The sequence below is a fragment of the Fusarium odoratissimum genome, assembly GCF_000260195.1.
Source record: "Fusarium odoratissimum NRRL 54006 unplaced genomic scaffold supercont1.28, whole genome shotgun sequence".
Classification (NCBI taxonomy): domain Eukaryota; kingdom Fungi; phylum Ascomycota; class Sordariomycetes; order Hypocreales; family Nectriaceae; genus Fusarium; species Fusarium odoratissimum.
The window spans coordinates 209,631-226,462 of record NW_022158712.1 but is presented as its reverse complement, the minus strand read 5'-3'; the positions used below and the strand labels follow the sequence as shown (position 1 = coordinate 226,462).

The 16,832-nt window shown below is 49.0% G+C and overlaps 5 protein-coding genes across 5 annotated transcripts; 3 read left to right on the top strand and 2 right to left on the bottom strand.

Moving 5' to 3' along the window:
* Positions 1–163: 163 nt before the first annotated feature.
* Positions 164–1,969, bottom strand: FOIG_12711 (uncharacterized protein; the record flags this gene model as incomplete). Its single annotated transcript, XM_031213648.1, has 3 exons — positions 164–792; positions 857–994; positions 1,049–1,969. The coding sequence occupies 3 exons, from the start codon at positions 1,967–1,969 to the stop codon at positions 352–354; spliced, it is 1,500 nt and encodes a 499-aa protein (XP_031056606.1). The 3' UTR covers positions 164–351.
* A 1,638-nt stretch (positions 1,970–3,607) lies between these two features.
* FOIG_12710 (uncharacterized protein) lies at positions 3,608–6,374 on the top strand (the record flags this gene model as incomplete). The annotated part of the gene is made up of 6 exons (XM_031213647.1): positions 3,608–3,826; positions 3,891–4,201; positions 4,259–4,710; positions 4,766–5,722; positions 5,770–5,871; positions 5,928–6,374. Exons 1-6 carry the CDS (start codon positions 3,678–3,680, stop codon positions 6,372–6,374), a joined length of 2,418 nt encoding a protein of 805 aa, XP_031056605.1. The 5' UTR covers positions 3,608–3,677.
* A 451-nt stretch (positions 6,375–6,825) lies between these two features.
* Positions 6,826–11,542, bottom strand: FOIG_12709 (uncharacterized protein; the record flags this gene model as incomplete). Its single annotated transcript, XM_031213646.1, has 11 exons — positions 6,826–7,215; positions 7,274–7,417; positions 7,470–7,746; positions 7,801–8,229; positions 8,290–8,504; positions 8,563–8,780; positions 8,837–9,449; positions 9,512–9,642; positions 9,701–9,931; positions 9,994–10,754; positions 10,812–11,542. The coding sequence occupies 11 exons, from the start codon at positions 11,540–11,542 to the stop codon at positions 6,826–6,828; spliced, it is 4,140 nt and encodes a 1,379-aa protein (XP_031056604.1).
* A 947-nt stretch (positions 11,543–12,489) lies between these two features.
* Positions 12,490–14,293, top strand: FOIG_12708 (uncharacterized protein; the record flags this gene model as incomplete). The annotated part of the gene is made up of 5 exons (XM_031213645.1): positions 12,490–12,646; positions 12,725–13,416; positions 13,471–13,699; positions 13,761–14,026; positions 14,090–14,293. 5 exons carry the CDS (start codon positions 12,490–12,492, stop codon positions 14,291–14,293), a joined length of 1,548 nt encoding a protein of 515 aa, XP_031056603.1.
* A 708-nt stretch (positions 14,294–15,001) lies between these two features.
* Positions 15,002–16,621, top strand: FOIG_12707 (uncharacterized protein; the record flags this gene model as incomplete). Its single annotated transcript, XM_031213644.1, has 1 exon — positions 15,002–16,621. One exon carries the CDS (start codon positions 15,002–15,004, stop codon positions 16,619–16,621), a length of 1,620 nt encoding a protein of 539 aa, XP_031056602.1.
* Positions 16,622–16,832: the final 211 nt, after the last annotated feature.

Below are 16,832 nucleotides of genomic sequence, written 5' to 3'. Positions count from 1 at the left end.
GGCCGGCGTAGTCTGCTGACGTCGTTGGAGAGAAGTACCAGATGCATTGTCTGACTTCTACACATATGTACTCGCATAGGATTCAGCGATCTGTGGATAACAGGATATGTTAACATTATCTTGCATAATTTATTCGGCGTTAATTATAATCTTTGCAATTCATGGTGTTTCAATGATGTTATAGATTAACTACATATACAATAGCTTGTCATTCCCAAGTAACCTTTCAGACATCAGGCTGCCATTTAACATCAACATAGGAAGCACAGCATTGACAGGACCATAATGGATTACATCGACGAAATGAGCCGCTCTAAAATTTACGCTTTGGGGGCAAAATCCCAGATTCTGCTACTGTACATCTGCTGTAGCAATGACGAGCTTCGTGAAGTCATCAAACACGTCGAACTGTAGCTGGCTAGCTCGAGTGCCTCGGTCCCCAAGTCTTCCTGAATTCTTGATCTGATCAACAGCCTGGCGAATAGTAACCTTTGTGCGCGCTAAATCGTCAGAAGGAAGTTGAGACTTGGCAAGAGTCCATTCTTCTGCCGAAGAGGCTTTCCAGACAACCTCAGGTGCTGGCAGAGTCAAGTTGTGAATGAGATCATTGTCTAGAGGCTCAAAGTAGTTCGGGTCCTGCTTCTGAATACGGCAGGAAAGCGTATTTATGGCATTGACAAGGAAAACAGTTCTGCGAATTGTCTCGTCCATGAGCCACTTGCGCCAATTGCTCTCTTCTCCGTCCTTGACTGTTGAGGTTCGGAGATACTGTTGGGCGAGACGTCTGGTCATCTGCCATACACTTTTAGCTTATGCTTCTTGTCAAACTTTAACAGGCATAACAGAGGTTGTTTACCTTGAGGAAAAACATCTGCTGTGACTCGGCTGCACGCGTCTGTTCTGGATTTACGCTAACAAAGAACCCCAGGATCTGATAGATACACATGGCATGGACTACCGCCAGCATGTCCGCATCAGAACGGGGTATTTGATGCTGAACACTGTTAATGGGACTGGATGACTAGTTCTTGGTAGTCCTTTTACTTACAAATCCTTTGACAAGCTTATTGGTCTCCTCATTTATGAGCGAGTAGACAAATGTCTCGCTGACAGGGACAGAAGCGTAGAACGCCCCAACACAGCAAAAGGCCTTGGCTAGCGGTTCTGCCACGTCGCCGGCAGAACATCGGTATAGCTTGTGATGTACAAATGGGGGATATACTCCTGGTTGCAACATGACACTTGGGTAGTTGCTGACCATTTTGATAAGATCATCGTCTTTGTGTAGTCTGTGGAAAGGACATGACTGCAGGTTTTGGCTAATACCATACTGCGGACGCGTTGCGGCCGTATTTGGCAAGTCCGTACCACGCGCAGCTTTGACAGCGCCGTGCAGAGTCTTACCTTGTTCGGTGTCGGCCTCAACATCAAGTGGAGAGTTCTGATTACTGTGGGGTTCGGCAATAGATGCTGTTCTTGGATAGTGGCCGTCGGATGAGACTGGAGTATTAAGCATGGTTGAAAATCCGCCCGGTTGAGATATCTGGCCTGGTGTGATCCGATTCTGAGTCAAGATTCCAAGTGAGCCCAGGAGATCAAAGTTTAGATCCTCGGAAGCTCCCGTGAAGCCATTTCCTTGCATAGGGTCTTCAAGCTCTGGCGATATAGGTAGTTCGGGGGAGGGAAACGGATTCTGTGAGAACCAAGGTATTTCTTGCTGCCATCGAGACGCGGCCTCCGCCTCATTCGTCAAGTTGAATAATGAAATGCCGTCCCTCTCAAGCTGGCCCGGACTTGACATAGGATCTCCAAACCCAACACTTGGTCTGTTTGTCTGCGTGTTCACATTCCACCCATTGATATTTATACCGTGAGATGTAGGTACAGACAATTGCTGATGTTGGAGAGCTGCAAGTGACAGGCTGTTCGAGGTGGCAGAGGAGCGGCTCTGATCCCCCGCGTCCTGCATGACAGCTTCAAGCTCAAGCTCTGATTGACGACGAGTAGAGTAATTTGACAACGATGAATTATCTCCGACAACGCTATCGTTATCATAGGGCTGCCCCGAATCGGCGCGAATGTGGTGCCCACGAGGCCGTTGAGCTGCCTCAATCTGCTGAGACGTGGCGTTGGGATTGCTGGCCGAGACGTACCGGCACGTCTTGTTCCTGTTGATGCAGCGTGAACATGACGGCGTACCCAAATCACAGCTCAGTTTGGAGGCTGCGCAGGCTGTGCAAGACTTCTGCTTGGATAACTTTTGCCGCTGGGACGACTGAATGCAGCGCTGTTGATGCTTGTACCGATATTCTTCTTCAGAGATAAAGAAATTTTAATTAGCCTACTAAGCAACTAAAGAAAAAAAAAGCATTATAGGTAGAGCAAGGAGTGCGATTGTTTGTGGTACAGGCACGAACCATCATCTGCTCAAAGGGATTGACTAAAACAAGGCACGACAGGGCGTAGTACTCACTCTGAGCAAACTCCTTGGGGCAGTTGGAGCAGCGCCAGGGGCCCTGCTTCGAGGCGTCTCTGGCCCGGCGGGAGGTAGCCTGAGGACGAGTCGGCGAAAACAGAACCGGCTGCATCTCTCACTTCCTCCGAGGCGATGGTGAGAGGGAGCGGGCTTGGATAGAAGACAGCAGAGGTCGTCTACATAGCTCCGAGAGGGACGGGAGGGTTGAGCACGGCATCTCCTTCCGATTAAGTTAGCTCGTTATAGCGTGATTACAGGGATCTGCAATTAGCCAAAGAGTCCTACCGCGCTTAATCGTATCGGGAAATGCGTATCTGTACTCCGTACCCGGGAGTGGGGGCAAAACTACCCTACGCCTTTTGAAACACATTTGCATGCAGACTCCTGTTAGGCTACCCTACTCCGTAACCTAAAGTAAAGGATTGGTAATGTCAGCCGCATGCCGGCAGATAGACTAGCCAGAATTGTTCCTCTTATCAGTGTTTTTGATGATTCTAAACTTGATATTGTTCTTCGCCACGTCTCGCAACATCATCCTTTAATGTCGTGATAGCACGCGGGGGAATTCCGGCAAGGTCAAATGTAAGTAACACTGCTTTAGTGAATATCAGGAAGAGGCAGAATACATGCTTATATCAAATATCTGAGACTGACGTGATGCTCTAACCGTTGTAATTCCATGCCTCGGCGAGGCCCCTTGCCTGCCGTTGTAGGAAGAAACAGAATGCCGCTATGCACTCTCGGATATGCCGAACCAACTACAAGCACTTGAACCATAGCTGACGACATCAGTATCTGAGGATTATGCTGCGCATCCCCGACGCAAGCAGTAATGACACGATACGGGCTGATTCTCAAGTCATCCCGACTGGGAACCTAAACATGGGAGCCCGTTGAGGATCCTGACAACAGACAGCTACTGGCTCGCATTGCTCCAAGTTTGAAACTCTCTTTGGCTAGCAGGACTCCAGGGAAATAGAGTGGGTAAGATTGTATGTGCTCTCGATTCCAACGTCTATCTCCATATCGAGTTGCTCTTGCTGAGTCGGCTTGCATAATAACCTGCGCTAGTCGCATCAAGTTGAAGTCAAGCAGGTCTGCTGCTAAAAGACACCCGCCGTTCTTGTTATATGCCAAGTAACATTTATTTGAATTCATTTTCATCTCGGAGACTTTCATACTGCATTACACTATTACCAAAATGGGCACAATCAAAGTTCTCATTATTGATCATTACGACTCCTATACCAACAACATTTTGCAACTGCTCCAAGGTACTCAGAAGGGTCATGATGGACAGTCCTATCCAGAGTGGAGTGTATCTATTGTTCGATTCGACCAGTTCTCATGGTAAGTAGAACAACAAAGATCCCAAGACTCCAACTGTAAGCAAAGACTAACTGTTCATTTCCAGGGATCACTTCAAATCGGAAATTCTCCCTCACCTAGATGCTATCATCCTATCACCAGGACCTGGCACACCGCAGCGCGAAGCAGACTTTGGCTTCAACGCTAGGCTTATAAGAGAAGTCAACATCCCCATCTTGGGGATCTGCCTTGGACATCAAGGCATTGGTACATCGTTTGGTGCCAATATTATTCATGCTCCAAACATCAAACATGGTCAGATCTGTCAGATCCACCACCGAGGCACAGGTATTCTCAGTGGTTTGCCGCAAAAGTTCGATGGGGTAAGGTATAACAGTCTTGTATTGGACATTGAAGGTACCTTGTCTCTCCCATATTTAACCGTCACATTGTGTTCTTGCTGACACCGTCCAGATGTTCCACCAGAGCTTCAAGTCACGGCATGGACATACGACCCAGAGAACCCCTCCAAGAAGGTGTTAATGGGACTTCAACATCGGGAACGCCCTGTCTTTGGAACGCAATGGCATCCAGAAAGCGTTTGCTCTGCTCACGGGAAGCAGATCCTCTCAAACTTCCGAGATATCGTCTTGGACTTTTGGGTGACTAGTAACCCGAGGAACCAATGGACCAAGCGTCGGGTTCTTGAGAACGCGTCGCTGCCAGACCATATTCTTCAGCAGAATGCCGTTGAGCAAACCGACTTGGGCAAGGCCCTGGTTGCAGAGGCTAATCCAGCACGCGTGGTCTCACCTTATTATGTCAAGTCTGCTAGGGTTGGCAAAGGTCCATCTGCAGAGATTGTGTTTCAAACACTGTTTCGGGGTAGATCCCTAGACGGTGAGGCGTGGCTTGATAGCGCCAAGGTACGTGCGCCCAATCTAATGGTCAATGACCTTTCACATTCTGACTTGGCTGTAGGTTAGAGACTCACACTCTCGCAACTCATATTTATCATGGGCTTCCTTTGCACTGAGCTATTCAACAAAGTCGAGACACGTATCTTTCTACCAGCACGGCAAGAACATCAAATCGGAGAGGCTGAGCGTTTCGTATTGGTCGTGGCTGGAGCAATTCCAACAGGAGACCATCGTGGCAAACACCGAAACACTCCCTTCTGAGTCGCTGGATCAAGAGACAGATGTTGGCCAGCCCTTGCTCCAGGTTGGGCTCATCGGCTACTTTGGCTATGAGCTCAAGAGGGAATCACTACCTGGCTACCAGTTCACACCACCCGACGAGAAGGATGTCAGCTTGAAGCACAGTGATAGCGAGCTGCTCTTCGCAAACACCGTGCTGCGACTCGATAATTATACCGGAGAGTGGACACTGTTCAGTTTAATACGTCGAGGTGAAGAGGATCCAATCGGCAATGCCATTGGCGCCTCGAGTAAGATAGGTATCGACGCGGCCGAGTTTGACCTCTATCTGACTCGTGTACGTGAGGTATTTGACACGCCACCGTCGCCACCCTATGTTGAAGCGCATCCTTTGCCCAACTTCGTCGCACTCGACAATGAGGCATCCTACTCCAACACGATCTGGGCAGCCAAGGAGGCCATCAAAGAGGGGGAGACCTACGAGCTCACGTTGACAACAAAGTTCAAAGCCAAGAGCCCAGAAGTTGATCCTTACAGCTTATATCTGGACCTTCGGAAACGAAACCCTGCACCGTATTCTGCTTATATTCACTTTGCCGCCCATGACAGGACCATCCTCTCCTCATCTCCTGAACGATTCATCTCCATCGATAGCAATGGTGTTGCCGAGATGAAGCCTATCAAGGGCACCTTGGCTGTTGACTCTAATCCAGTCGAGGATGAGAGACGGAAGCATCAGCTTGCGACAGATGTCAAAGAGCTAGCCGAAAACCTGATGGTAAGCAAAAAGCTTTTGCTAGAGACTTTCTAACCTAATTGGTGTAGATCGTTGACCTCATTCGATCCGACCTTCATAATATCTCACCACCAAGCTCCATTTCCGTGCCAAAGCTCTTGCATGTAGAGACCTATCAAACTGTTCATCAGGTAAGACGGCGCTATCCAAGCGTTACTTGACTGCATCATGACTGACTGTTATTCAGCTTGTCACAACAATACAGTCCCATGTTGCCCTATCGGTAGGAGGAACCAAGGTTATCGAGCGCTGTTTCCCGCCTGGCTCCATGACCGGCGCTCCAAAGCTTCGCTCAGTTCAGATCCTCGACTCTCTCGAAGGCCAACGCGAGCGGGGTATATACTCGGGAAGTATCGGTTACATCTGTGCCAGCGGTACCGTCGACCAATCCGTTGTGATCCGCACGATCGTCAAGTCTGGCAATGAATTGGAACTCGGTGCTGGAGGAGCAATCACTTGGCTGAGTGAGGCGGACAAGGAATGGGACGAGGTCATGGTCAAAGCGAATGCTGTTGCTCGAGGCAAAGGAAAGGCGCATGTACCTGATGTAGCTATTAGTCCCTTGGGACCATTTGTGGAGGAGGAGGGTCATCTGAGACAGGAGCATCCGCTCAGAGCTGCAATCAGCGCATGATGGGCGCTGCGATAGATTGGTGCAATAGCATTCTGAGTCTGTAGTATAAATATTGCGTGGTCTGCATAGAAACATACATTCGTTAGATGCATTGCTTGAGACAAGAGTGAAGTGAAATAAGTATAACCACATACCCATACATGATGCGACAGTTTCTCGAAGAAGTCTTTCTCATTTTTCACTTTTCGCTGTTTCTGATGACATCACAGTGTGGACCAAACAGAGTTACGGGTGATGGAGAACAGTACATGTCAGTATACAAACGAAACTCTACCATGTTACCAGAAGAGGAGGATGGATGTGAATGAAAAGAGTATATTAAAACTGCCATTGACGATGAATGAAAAACGCGAAACTGCTTCCTCAGGTCTGACTGAGCTCATGATATGTGCTACCTGACAAAGACCAGGTTGAGCGGCTTGACCCAATGGCAAGACCGAGTAGACGCTATCTAAAAGAAGTAGAACAGCTTCCACCCCTTCACCTTGGTGGCCCAAGTGAAGAAGTAGACCAAGGCAAGATTACTGAACGTGAACACGACAAAGATTCCCCAACTACCCCATTGTCCACCGAGTTGACCTTCTCCAAGGTTGAATTGGTCCAAGAACTGAGTCCCAGTAGTCCAACGACATACCTGACAATAGTCATCACCAGAGGCTTCGGGGTTGAGCAGTTGAGCGGAGGCGGATAGAGCCCATTCCGATACATATGAAGAACAAGTCTCGTTAGCAGGCGCAGTAAATACTGTGAGGTCTGCTGATGAGCACGACACATCGACAGATGAGGTCACGGCCGTCACCATTCCGCCAAGAAGGTACGTAAATGGGGATAAGTAGTAGAGCTATATCTTTGTCAGATGGAATGCCAGAGAGTCTCGATGCGGAAATGCTTTGGCTTACCCAGTAACGCCAGAAGATCTGGATCTGGCTGTAAGGGACAATGATGCCGTTGAACCAGTTACAAGTGCAGACAATAAAAACGAGAACATTTCCTGCTGCGCCAAGATCTGGGCTAAGGGCCATCATGAAGAGACCAAGGAGGACCTGCAAGTGTCAGAGGAGTGCCACTAACCAAAATGAGTTGCGAGTCGCCTACTTGAAAAATCTCATATGTGAGAAGAAATAGAAAGATATAGCCGGCCTGATCTAAAGGCAAACCGGCTGGGAAGTACCAGATGACAAAGTACAGAACGGTGACCAAGATAGCACCGGGTATCTCTGAGAGGATGGTTGAAGATACGAAAGCAATCCATCCATATGCATGAGACGGCCCTTCGCGAAACTGCCAGTACAGACTTGCAAAGAAGTAACGTGCCAAAATCACGTTGACAATGGCGTTGCAAAGGAAGAGGATGAAGAAGACACTGAACATCCTGTAGAACTTTTTAGCGATTGAGAAAGAGAGTAGAAGTCGAAGCGAAACTCACCGATTCTGTAGATCCTGCGGGCTAGTGCCGATCTGGAAGAAGGTGAAGCCGACGAGAATAGCGCTAATGACATGAACCCAGATCTTGGAGTAGATGTACGGCGGGCTACGCCACTGGTTGAGCAGCATCCGCTTGGTGAGAAGTATTGTCTGCAGAAACACAGAGGCGTTATGCTCGGACGTGACCTCTTCGCCGAAGCCAGGCGAAAGATTCTTGGAAGCATCACTATTATTTGTGATCTCTCGCCCAAGATCAGCGGCCTCTGGGGAGGCAGCCCATGTCGACGCCCAGTTGGAGCCCTTGTCAGACGTGCGAGCGTTGACACCTGCGCCAACAGTCTCGAGGATGAACTCGCCGGGGTTTGCACCCTCAGGACACGTTGCACCGTTGCGAGCAAAGTACGACAGAGCTTCAGTGACCTTGCCAAAGCTACATCCTGGTCAGATCGGTCTCACTGGCGGAATACATGTTTTGGAGATGGAAACTTACTAGAGTTGGCGGCCTTCTGAAGACAGAGCCAGTAGATTGTCAAACTGGGAAAACACCAGAGCAGACGGTTGGTGGATGGTGACAACTATCGCCTGGCCTTGACGAGCAAGTGTCTTGAGGTAGTGGACGATGCGAGATGCACCTTGAGAATCCAGTCCGGAGGTTGGCTCATCGGCGAACAAGATCTCGGGCCGCGCGGCAAGTTCAACACCAATCTAAGTAAGCCAACAGTTAGCTTTGATGGCCGGAATCGGGAGAGAGTGTAAAACACACCGTCACTCTTTTGAGCCGCTCAACACCAAGACCACCACCGTCTTCTCCAATCAGAGCATCCTGAACGTCATTAAGGTCAAGTAAGTCCAAGACTTTGCTGACGTACGCCAGCTTCTCAGCCTTTGAGTAATGCTTCGGCTGTCGGAGAAGGGCAGAGAACTCGAGAGCCTCCCGAACAGTTGCTGTTCCATCGTGGAGATCCATCTGCTGCGCAAATCCTAACGACCATCGTTAGCCACCATTCCACGGAAACCTGCTTGGGATTGATTCATACCAACTGTCTTCCTATAGCTCGAACTGGGCGGCTGATCACCGACGAGAACCTCTCCACCTACGATACTGCCCGCAAAGTTCGTCTGACTCAGAGCCGTGAGAAGTGTCGTCTTGCCTGCTCCGCTGGCGCCGCAGAGAGCAGTTAGCTCCCCCCGCCTGACGTACCCCGAGATGTTCTTGAGAATGTGACTATCGCCAATGTCGACACTGAGTTGGTTCCATTTGAGGGCAACCTGCCCAATCCGACCTGAAAGAACGCTGGCATGGCCGGATGAGGGAGCGGACTTCTCAACATCATGTGAATCAGGACTCGAAGCCTTGCGGCGCTTAGCAAAGACGAGAGGAGCGCCGCCATTGGGTGCGAAGCTCATGAACTCACTTCCAAAGATGCCGGCGATGAGATAGGCCAGACCAATGGCGATCATGATGCCAATGTTTCGCCATCTGTGGGAGTAAGAGAATCCGAAAGACTCGGCGTACTGTAGTCCTGGCACACTAATCTGGCCAGGTAAAGCACCTCTGACTGCGCAAGTCTGATGTCCCGCAATACCCTGTGCTGGGATGAGGTTATCATGGCACGAGAGGTCCAGGTTGCTGAACTCGCTACTAAAGAGCTGAAGTAAATGTCAGTATTTAATACTTCACGGGAGACGCCTGGTTCGATCATGGAACCTACATTCTCAAATCCGTAAAACATGGGATTGATATGGTGCAGCCATCCGAAAGCTGGACTCATGTCATTGGGAGGGATCAGGAAGCCGGCAAACAGAAGAAGCACCGTGCAGGAAAACCCTCCGTAGCGAAAACCTAGAGGTTACAGTACCGCGTTAGTGCTGTCACTGATCGGAAGGTGATGAGATCTTACAGTCATCCAACGTGCCAACAAAGTAGGCAAACATGCGGAGGAGGTTGCTGAAGCATACTGTCGAAATGAAGAGCGTCAGGTAGAAGAAGAAGAACTTGCCAGCCTCAACCTGAAGCCGCGAAAGAAAATAAAACACCAAAGTGAATAGAACGTGTTGGAAGGCGATGAGCGGCAGGTCAATAAGGAAACGGGCCAACGCAACTGCAGCTGGACGCGTCAGGTGGAGGTTGGCTGTAGCATGATCATCAGTAACACAATCTCAAGATATGTAGAGTCAGGGTGGGCCAAGGTACCTTGTCTCTCTAGTACAGGCCTGTTTGTGTAGGCGTCGAAAAGCTCAGGGAACTGCAACCATCCGTTCAAGATTAGTGCAAAGTACAGGATCCCACCACGCGTAAAAGCACCCTGTGCATTGTTCTCAATGTCAAAGTACACGCTGCCGCAAACAAGGCAGAGAATGATGGTCGTGATCCACTTGATGTAGTAAACCCGCCTCTGTCCCTTGACGAGTTGATACTCTCGCTTCAAACTTTCCTTTACCTGAGAAGGCAGCGATAAGCGATAGGAGTAGGTTGGAAGTAGAGCATCTGCCTGACCCTGCTTCTCTCGATATTCGTCGATCTCACTGACGAGGCGTGCATAGTGGTTAGACCTTTTGAAGGCTGCGGCAAGATCGGCAGAAGAATTGATGCTATCGGCTTCTGACCCGGGAATAGCCTTCCTCTCGTCGGGGTCTGTCACTGTTGCGAGGAACTCAGCCGTTGTCTGGCCAGGAATGGGAATAAATCCAAGGTTATGGAAATAGCTCCAGGCCTCGGACGTGCTTCCAAAAAAGGCTTCGTATCCTTCCGAGAGAACGACAACCTTGTCGAAATTTCGGTATATCTCTTCGCCGGCTTGGTAAAGTGTTGCAAGAGTTGTCTTGTGACCGATATCGGTGAAGGCTCTTAGAGCCTTTACAAAGTCCAGAGCCGTTGAAGAGTCGAGGCCACGGGTCGAATTGTCGAAGCATTGGACCGAGGAGCCAGCTGCTAGGACCTCGGCGATGGAAACACTAAAAGGTCGAAAGTCAGGCATGATATTCACGATGCGGTTGGGGTTTCTCTCTTACCGTTTCCTCTCTCCGCCCGAGACACCGGGAGAGAATGCACCACCAACAGGAGTGTCGAGAGCATGTGAGAGGCCGCAGATCTTGGCGATAACATCAACCAGGCTTGCCACGAGCTTCGTGTTGCGAGCATCTGTCGGGAGAGAATTGCGGAGAGCAAACTGGATCGTCTGCCTGACGGTCAAGGACGCAATGTGCCTGTCCTCTTCAGGTAGATAGATGGTCTCCCTGGCATGGTCACGCTTGAAGACAGAAGAAGATACATTGGCGTACTCGAGGTCACCGGTAGTGGCCAGGTTAGATCGGCTGGCGACAGTGCGGAGGAACGTGGAGCATCCACTACCTGGGCGTCCCAGGACAAGAAGCATTTCCCCCGGTTTGACAACGCCCGAGAATCCATTGAGGATTGTCTTCCCCTCAGGGACAGAATTTCGAGGGCTGATGCGTGCCAAGACCTGTTCTCTAATAAATCGAACTTGGTCGGGCCCAAAGGTGTTGAGGATGGCTCGAGGCAGAGTCTTGACCTGGACCTGGGTTCCTGATGGGGCTGTCACCGAGAGATGCTTGAAAGATACGCCAATCTGTTTTGGTGTATCATTGCCGCCTAGAGCTTGACTCTGAAGAAGCACCCGAATGGCATCAAGACCCTCTGGATCGAGGCCTTTGGGGACCGATACCTCAATCGCAGCATCTTTCTGGGTTTCGAGGACCGACCCTTCGGTAGGCGTGGACATCTTCGATGCTGCTTGCTGTAGTAGAAGCTAGACCAAAGTTGGATAACAAATGATAAAACAAGATCAATCGGTAGAGACTATGAGCCAAGTTCCCAGCAAGCCCTCAGTCTTCTCGCTATTTTCACCTCAGCAGCGTTGCTGTAAGTCAAGCTGGTAGTGACTTAGACTGGATTCAGATAGAAGTGATGTTGACTGGGACAGCACGTCGATGCTGGTGATTGGTTGGAGTCGCGCTAGAGAATCACTCGACTTGGGTGCCTTAAGAGGGGTTGGCTCACTCCATTTGCAGGTCAATTAATCTCCGAGTTTCAATTGATTACCTGTTCATACAAGAGTATCGCTACAGAGCGTCGCGGCATTGCGCGATCGGGATGTGCACTCAACGGTTGGTGGAGCTGTTAAAATGTCCGACCCTTGTTCGGAGTAAAATGGCAATTTATCCTCCCCTTCGGACTTGGCTGACCATGGTCGGAGCTTTTTGACTACGCACTCAACATTGATTTCCGCGACAATGAGAAGTGCGACGTCTTGCTGCCCTGGACGCATCGTATCTTCTCTGGTGCTAGAAGATTGCTAGACTACGCGACCCTGTTCTTGGCGTGTTAGTCTTGTGGTTGAAGGCGATTTTGAAGAAATGTCTGTTGGTTCTGCACTGCTCACTATTCAGCCTCATTATTGCGTGACGCTCTAAAATATGTTAGTGGCGTGTCTATTGGTGTGCCACTTGCAGTCCCAGAGTGCTGGAGACGGGGTCCAGTCTAGCAGATACAACAGCAAACATGATAAAGCAATATGGTTAACCACTTGATGACACTCTCAATAAATAGAGAAGTAGACTCACAGTAATTATTACTTTCTCTGTTTATTTATATCCTTTATCATTACAAGTAAATCTCCAACTGTCACTTGAATCTAGCAGCAAATCTCCAGAACAAACGTTGTATACAATGGCAGATGCACTTGGTCCATCCACCCATTGGTGGAATGATGCCGGCTTGAGGAAACTCTACCTCTGGCTGCCAGTTGTCATCCTCAGCAGTTCATATCAAGGTTTCGATGGCATGATCATGAATGGTTTACAGTTGCTGCCCTCGTGGCAAGAAGGTAAGTGTCACTACGTTCGACTCCCGGGTAGATCGTAACGGTAAACTACAAGAGACTGACTCCGCACCCCAACTGCAGAATTTGACCATCCCGAAGGACCAGTTTTGGGCTTACTCAACTCTATCCAGACGGTTGGAGCCATGTTGGCATTGCCTTTCATTGGTTGGGTTGTCGATAAAGTCGGACGTCGCAAGTCCATTGCCTTCGGTGCCTCATGGACTCTACTTGGCGCGATCCTACAGGCAACCTCTAAGCACATTGCCCAATTCGTCATTTCCCGGTTCATCATCGGTTTCGGCCTTGCTTTCACTGTTGTAGGCGCCCCGCTGCTCCTTGCCGAGCTGGCCCTTCCAAAGCACCGTGGAACCATCTTGTCCTACTTTCCTACCGCATGGTACACGGGAGCCATTATTGCAGCCTGGACAACCTATGGTACTCAATTCATCGAGGACTCCCGTTCTTGGCGTATTCCCAGTGGTCTTCAAGCTGTCCCTGCTGTCATCCAGATCAGCCTTCTTTGGTTTATCCCCGAAAGTCCTCGTTGGCTCATCTCCAAGGGTAATGGCGCAGCAGCCCGGAGCTTCCTGGTAAAGCATCATGCCAATGGTGATGAGAGCAATCCCATCGTGGAGATTGAATACACACAGATAAAGGAAGCCATCCTCAAAGATGCACAGTATAAGGAGCAGGGCAGCTATCTTGATCTTATCCGGACCAAGCCAAATAGGAGAAGACTTATTCTTGTCACGTTTTGTGGTCTGTTCCTCGAGGTGAGAACGTTGAGGTGAACCTTCCAAGAGATCCTCTGCTAACAGTCTGTCCAGATCTCCGGCAACGGCCTGGTTCAATACTATCTCCATTCCGTGCTGAACAGCATTGGAATCACCAAGACCATTGAGCAAACTACAGTCAACGGCTGCTTGTCTATCTACAACTTTGTCTTGGCACTTGGTGCTTCATTCTTAGTTGATAGGATTGGTCGCCGCAAGCTCTTCATTATCTCTACTGCCGGAATGTTCTTTGCCTTCATTTTGTGGACCACTTTTGCAGCGTGTGAGTACTTACTGTGATGACATTTCAGTTTGACCAAAGCGTGCTAATTCAATCGACGCAGTATACACCGAACACGGCACACGGAATTACGCGATTGGTGTCATCGTCTCCATCTTCCTTAGCAATGGCGCTTATGACCTTGGATGGACTCCTCTCTGGGCTTATCCGGCCGAGCTTCTTCCCTACGAGGTGCGAGCCCGTGGAGTTGCCTACATGACGGGTATTATGCACGCCGCAGGGTTCTTTTCTTCTTTCGTAAACCCAATTGGTTTGAAGAATGCCGGATGGAAGTATTACATTGCATTTATTGTCTACACGTTCCTCGAGGTAAGTTTGCCGTCGTGCCTTTGTTGAAGTGGTTGAACCCAACTGACTGATTGTCTTTGATAGCTTGTTGCTGTCTGGTATTTCTTCGTTGAGACCAAGGGATATACCCTTGAGGAGATCGATACTATATTCGAGACACCTGGTCTTACTTGGAAACAGAGAAGGAATCTCAAGGCTCCGAGCCTTGTTCGGGAGTCTAGCTCCATTGAGGAGAGTGGTGATGCTCCTCGCAAGTCTGATGTTGCAGTTTCTAAGGTAGAGCTGTAAGGGTGCCAAAGGGATGTGTTGTATTGATACCAAACTACTCACAGACCTACAGGGATTGCACCTCGGGCACGTGGAAAGTGGAAAAGAATAAGTAGTATAATTCATTATACAAAGATCTGAGACCGTTCTTCAAGAAACGCGTCTGTTCATTGCTGTTGCTTAAGGAGATGCTCCCTGCTAATTGGCCGCTGCCGAATCCTGAACAAGTGGCGGTGTACGGCGCGTCTCATTAGCGCAGGCCCAACACTGGATGGGTCTGTTGTTATTAGCATAGCTAAATCGACGATTTAGCTCTTCGCTTGTGCTTGGTCAACATGTCATTTAGGGTTGATGCTGGTTTAAAGCTGATGCTTATCGCGCGCCTTACCCTATCCACCCCTGGCGCTGCGCCCTGTGGGCTTTTATTGACTCTAATGCGCCACAGCTGAATGGGCTTACCATTACAGGCACGCTTAAATCGCTAACTCGACAAATTTGCCCTTGGTAATGAGGCCTGCGGATTTTTATTGACTGTGTTTTACGACAGCTGAAAATTCTTCCTATTAGATATGGCTAGAACAAACCAATAGCTTTTCAACTGAGAGCTGAATAACAAAGGATGGGAGATTTAATGTTGGAAAAATATTTGCTTAGTTGTAATGATTTTAGTATTTATTCCTTCCTCGCCCCTAGTAATACTAAGAATCTGCAAGGACAGCTTCTCCTAAAATGGATTCATCATCACCATCCTCCTCGCGTAACAGCCTTGACACTGGTATTGACGCTGCAAAACTGGAAGCAGCTAATCGTTATGTCCGCTGGAACCTGTTATTTCTTCTTATCATCTTTACCTTTCTTCTCTTCCCAATATGGATGCCATTTACTCCCTATGTTAACCAAGTGACCAACGTCTTTATCATCATTATCATTGGTCTTTTCCAACTCATCTGGCTAGTAGCCACCATTTGCGCCATTCGTCGAACACTAGCCATCAACAGCCGAAACAAACTCAAGCTTGCAAAAGCTCAAGATGTTGAATCATCTGACGCTACGGCCAACTGCTCCGCAAACATCCGTCACATAGTTGCTATGACCCTATACAAGGAGCCTATGAGCGTGCTGCGAACCACCTTGGACTCACTCGTAGAGCAAAAAGATGCCAAGTCCTGTCTCTCTGTCATCATTGGCATGGAATGCCGGACGCCTGACAAGGAGATCAAACGCGATGAGGTCTATGCGAAGTACGAGAATCAGTTCCTCCGTCTTATCGTTACCTTCCATCCCTCGGGCGTTCCCGGCGAAATCAGTGGCAAGTGTTCCAACATGAACTATGCTTGTCGCCAGGGCCTACAGATTCTCCGTCAAGATGTTGAGTACAACTATGAAAAACATGAGCATATCTTTACCAACTGCGACTGCGACGCCGTCTTCGATCCCGAATACATGCTGGAGCTGGAAACCGAGTACCTGAAGCTAGATTCTGCGGATCGTCATTCCTCCATCTGGCAGTCCATCATCATCTACAAGCGCGACTCGATGCCCTTCTTTGTCGATATTACTGGTGTTTTGCGAACCTTCTTCTTCATGGGAGTTTTGATCCCCTGGAACATCAATCCCATGTCCCACTACTCTCTCAGTGTCAAGTTACTCGAGGAGGGCGCTTTCACTCATCCAGCCTACCAAATGGAGGATATCATTGCTTTGATACGCTACACCATCATGACAAGACGAGAAATCCGCATCAGGCCTTTGAATCTCATTTCCATCAACGGCCCAACCTCTGGCGCTAACTATGCTGACGAGATACGCGAGTGGGCACTCCAGATTCGCCGATGGACCATTGGTGCGGGCGAAGTGTTTCATTACTTTATCGTCAAGACCTACCGAATGCCTGGATTGTACCTTTCTATCAGCTGGGCGACTCGCTTCTTTATTTACTATGGCCTCGTTCTCTGCGCCAGCGCTATCTTTTCTGTCGTTTCTCCTATCATTATTCAGTTGATCAACGGTTTTGCTACTGAACATGATCCACTCTTTATCAGCGACTCCCTCTTTTCGACTATTTGCTTCATCTTCCTGGGAACGCAATATGCCTTTTTGCTCATCGCCTCCATCCTTGTCCGCTGGAATCTCCCTGTGCCTTGTGATGGCAAGAGCAATTATAACAAAGGTGCTTGGGGTGTTGCAAGAGGACTATTGCATTGGATCCTGATGTTGCCAACCATCCTAGCGTACAGCTTTGTTGAGCTTTACTCCTTTTTCGAGTTGGCTTTTAGAGGAAAGGATGTTTGTAAACATAACGCAGCAAGTAAAAGTAATTTAGTTCTCATAAAGGATAATGGGAATTGATGCTGGGATTAATATAGTTTCAATATTTAAAGCGTTTTATACATGATCTACATCCTGGCAGAATTGCTGGTAGCCAGAACTTGCAAACAGTGGTGTATTAAATCACAAATCCGACATATAGAGAGACTCGTTGCAAGCAAGCTCATTCAAAAAAGGGGTATCGTCTGATGCCGCGACACCCTCCGTTTGCCAAGGTGGCTCCCTTTGGCTC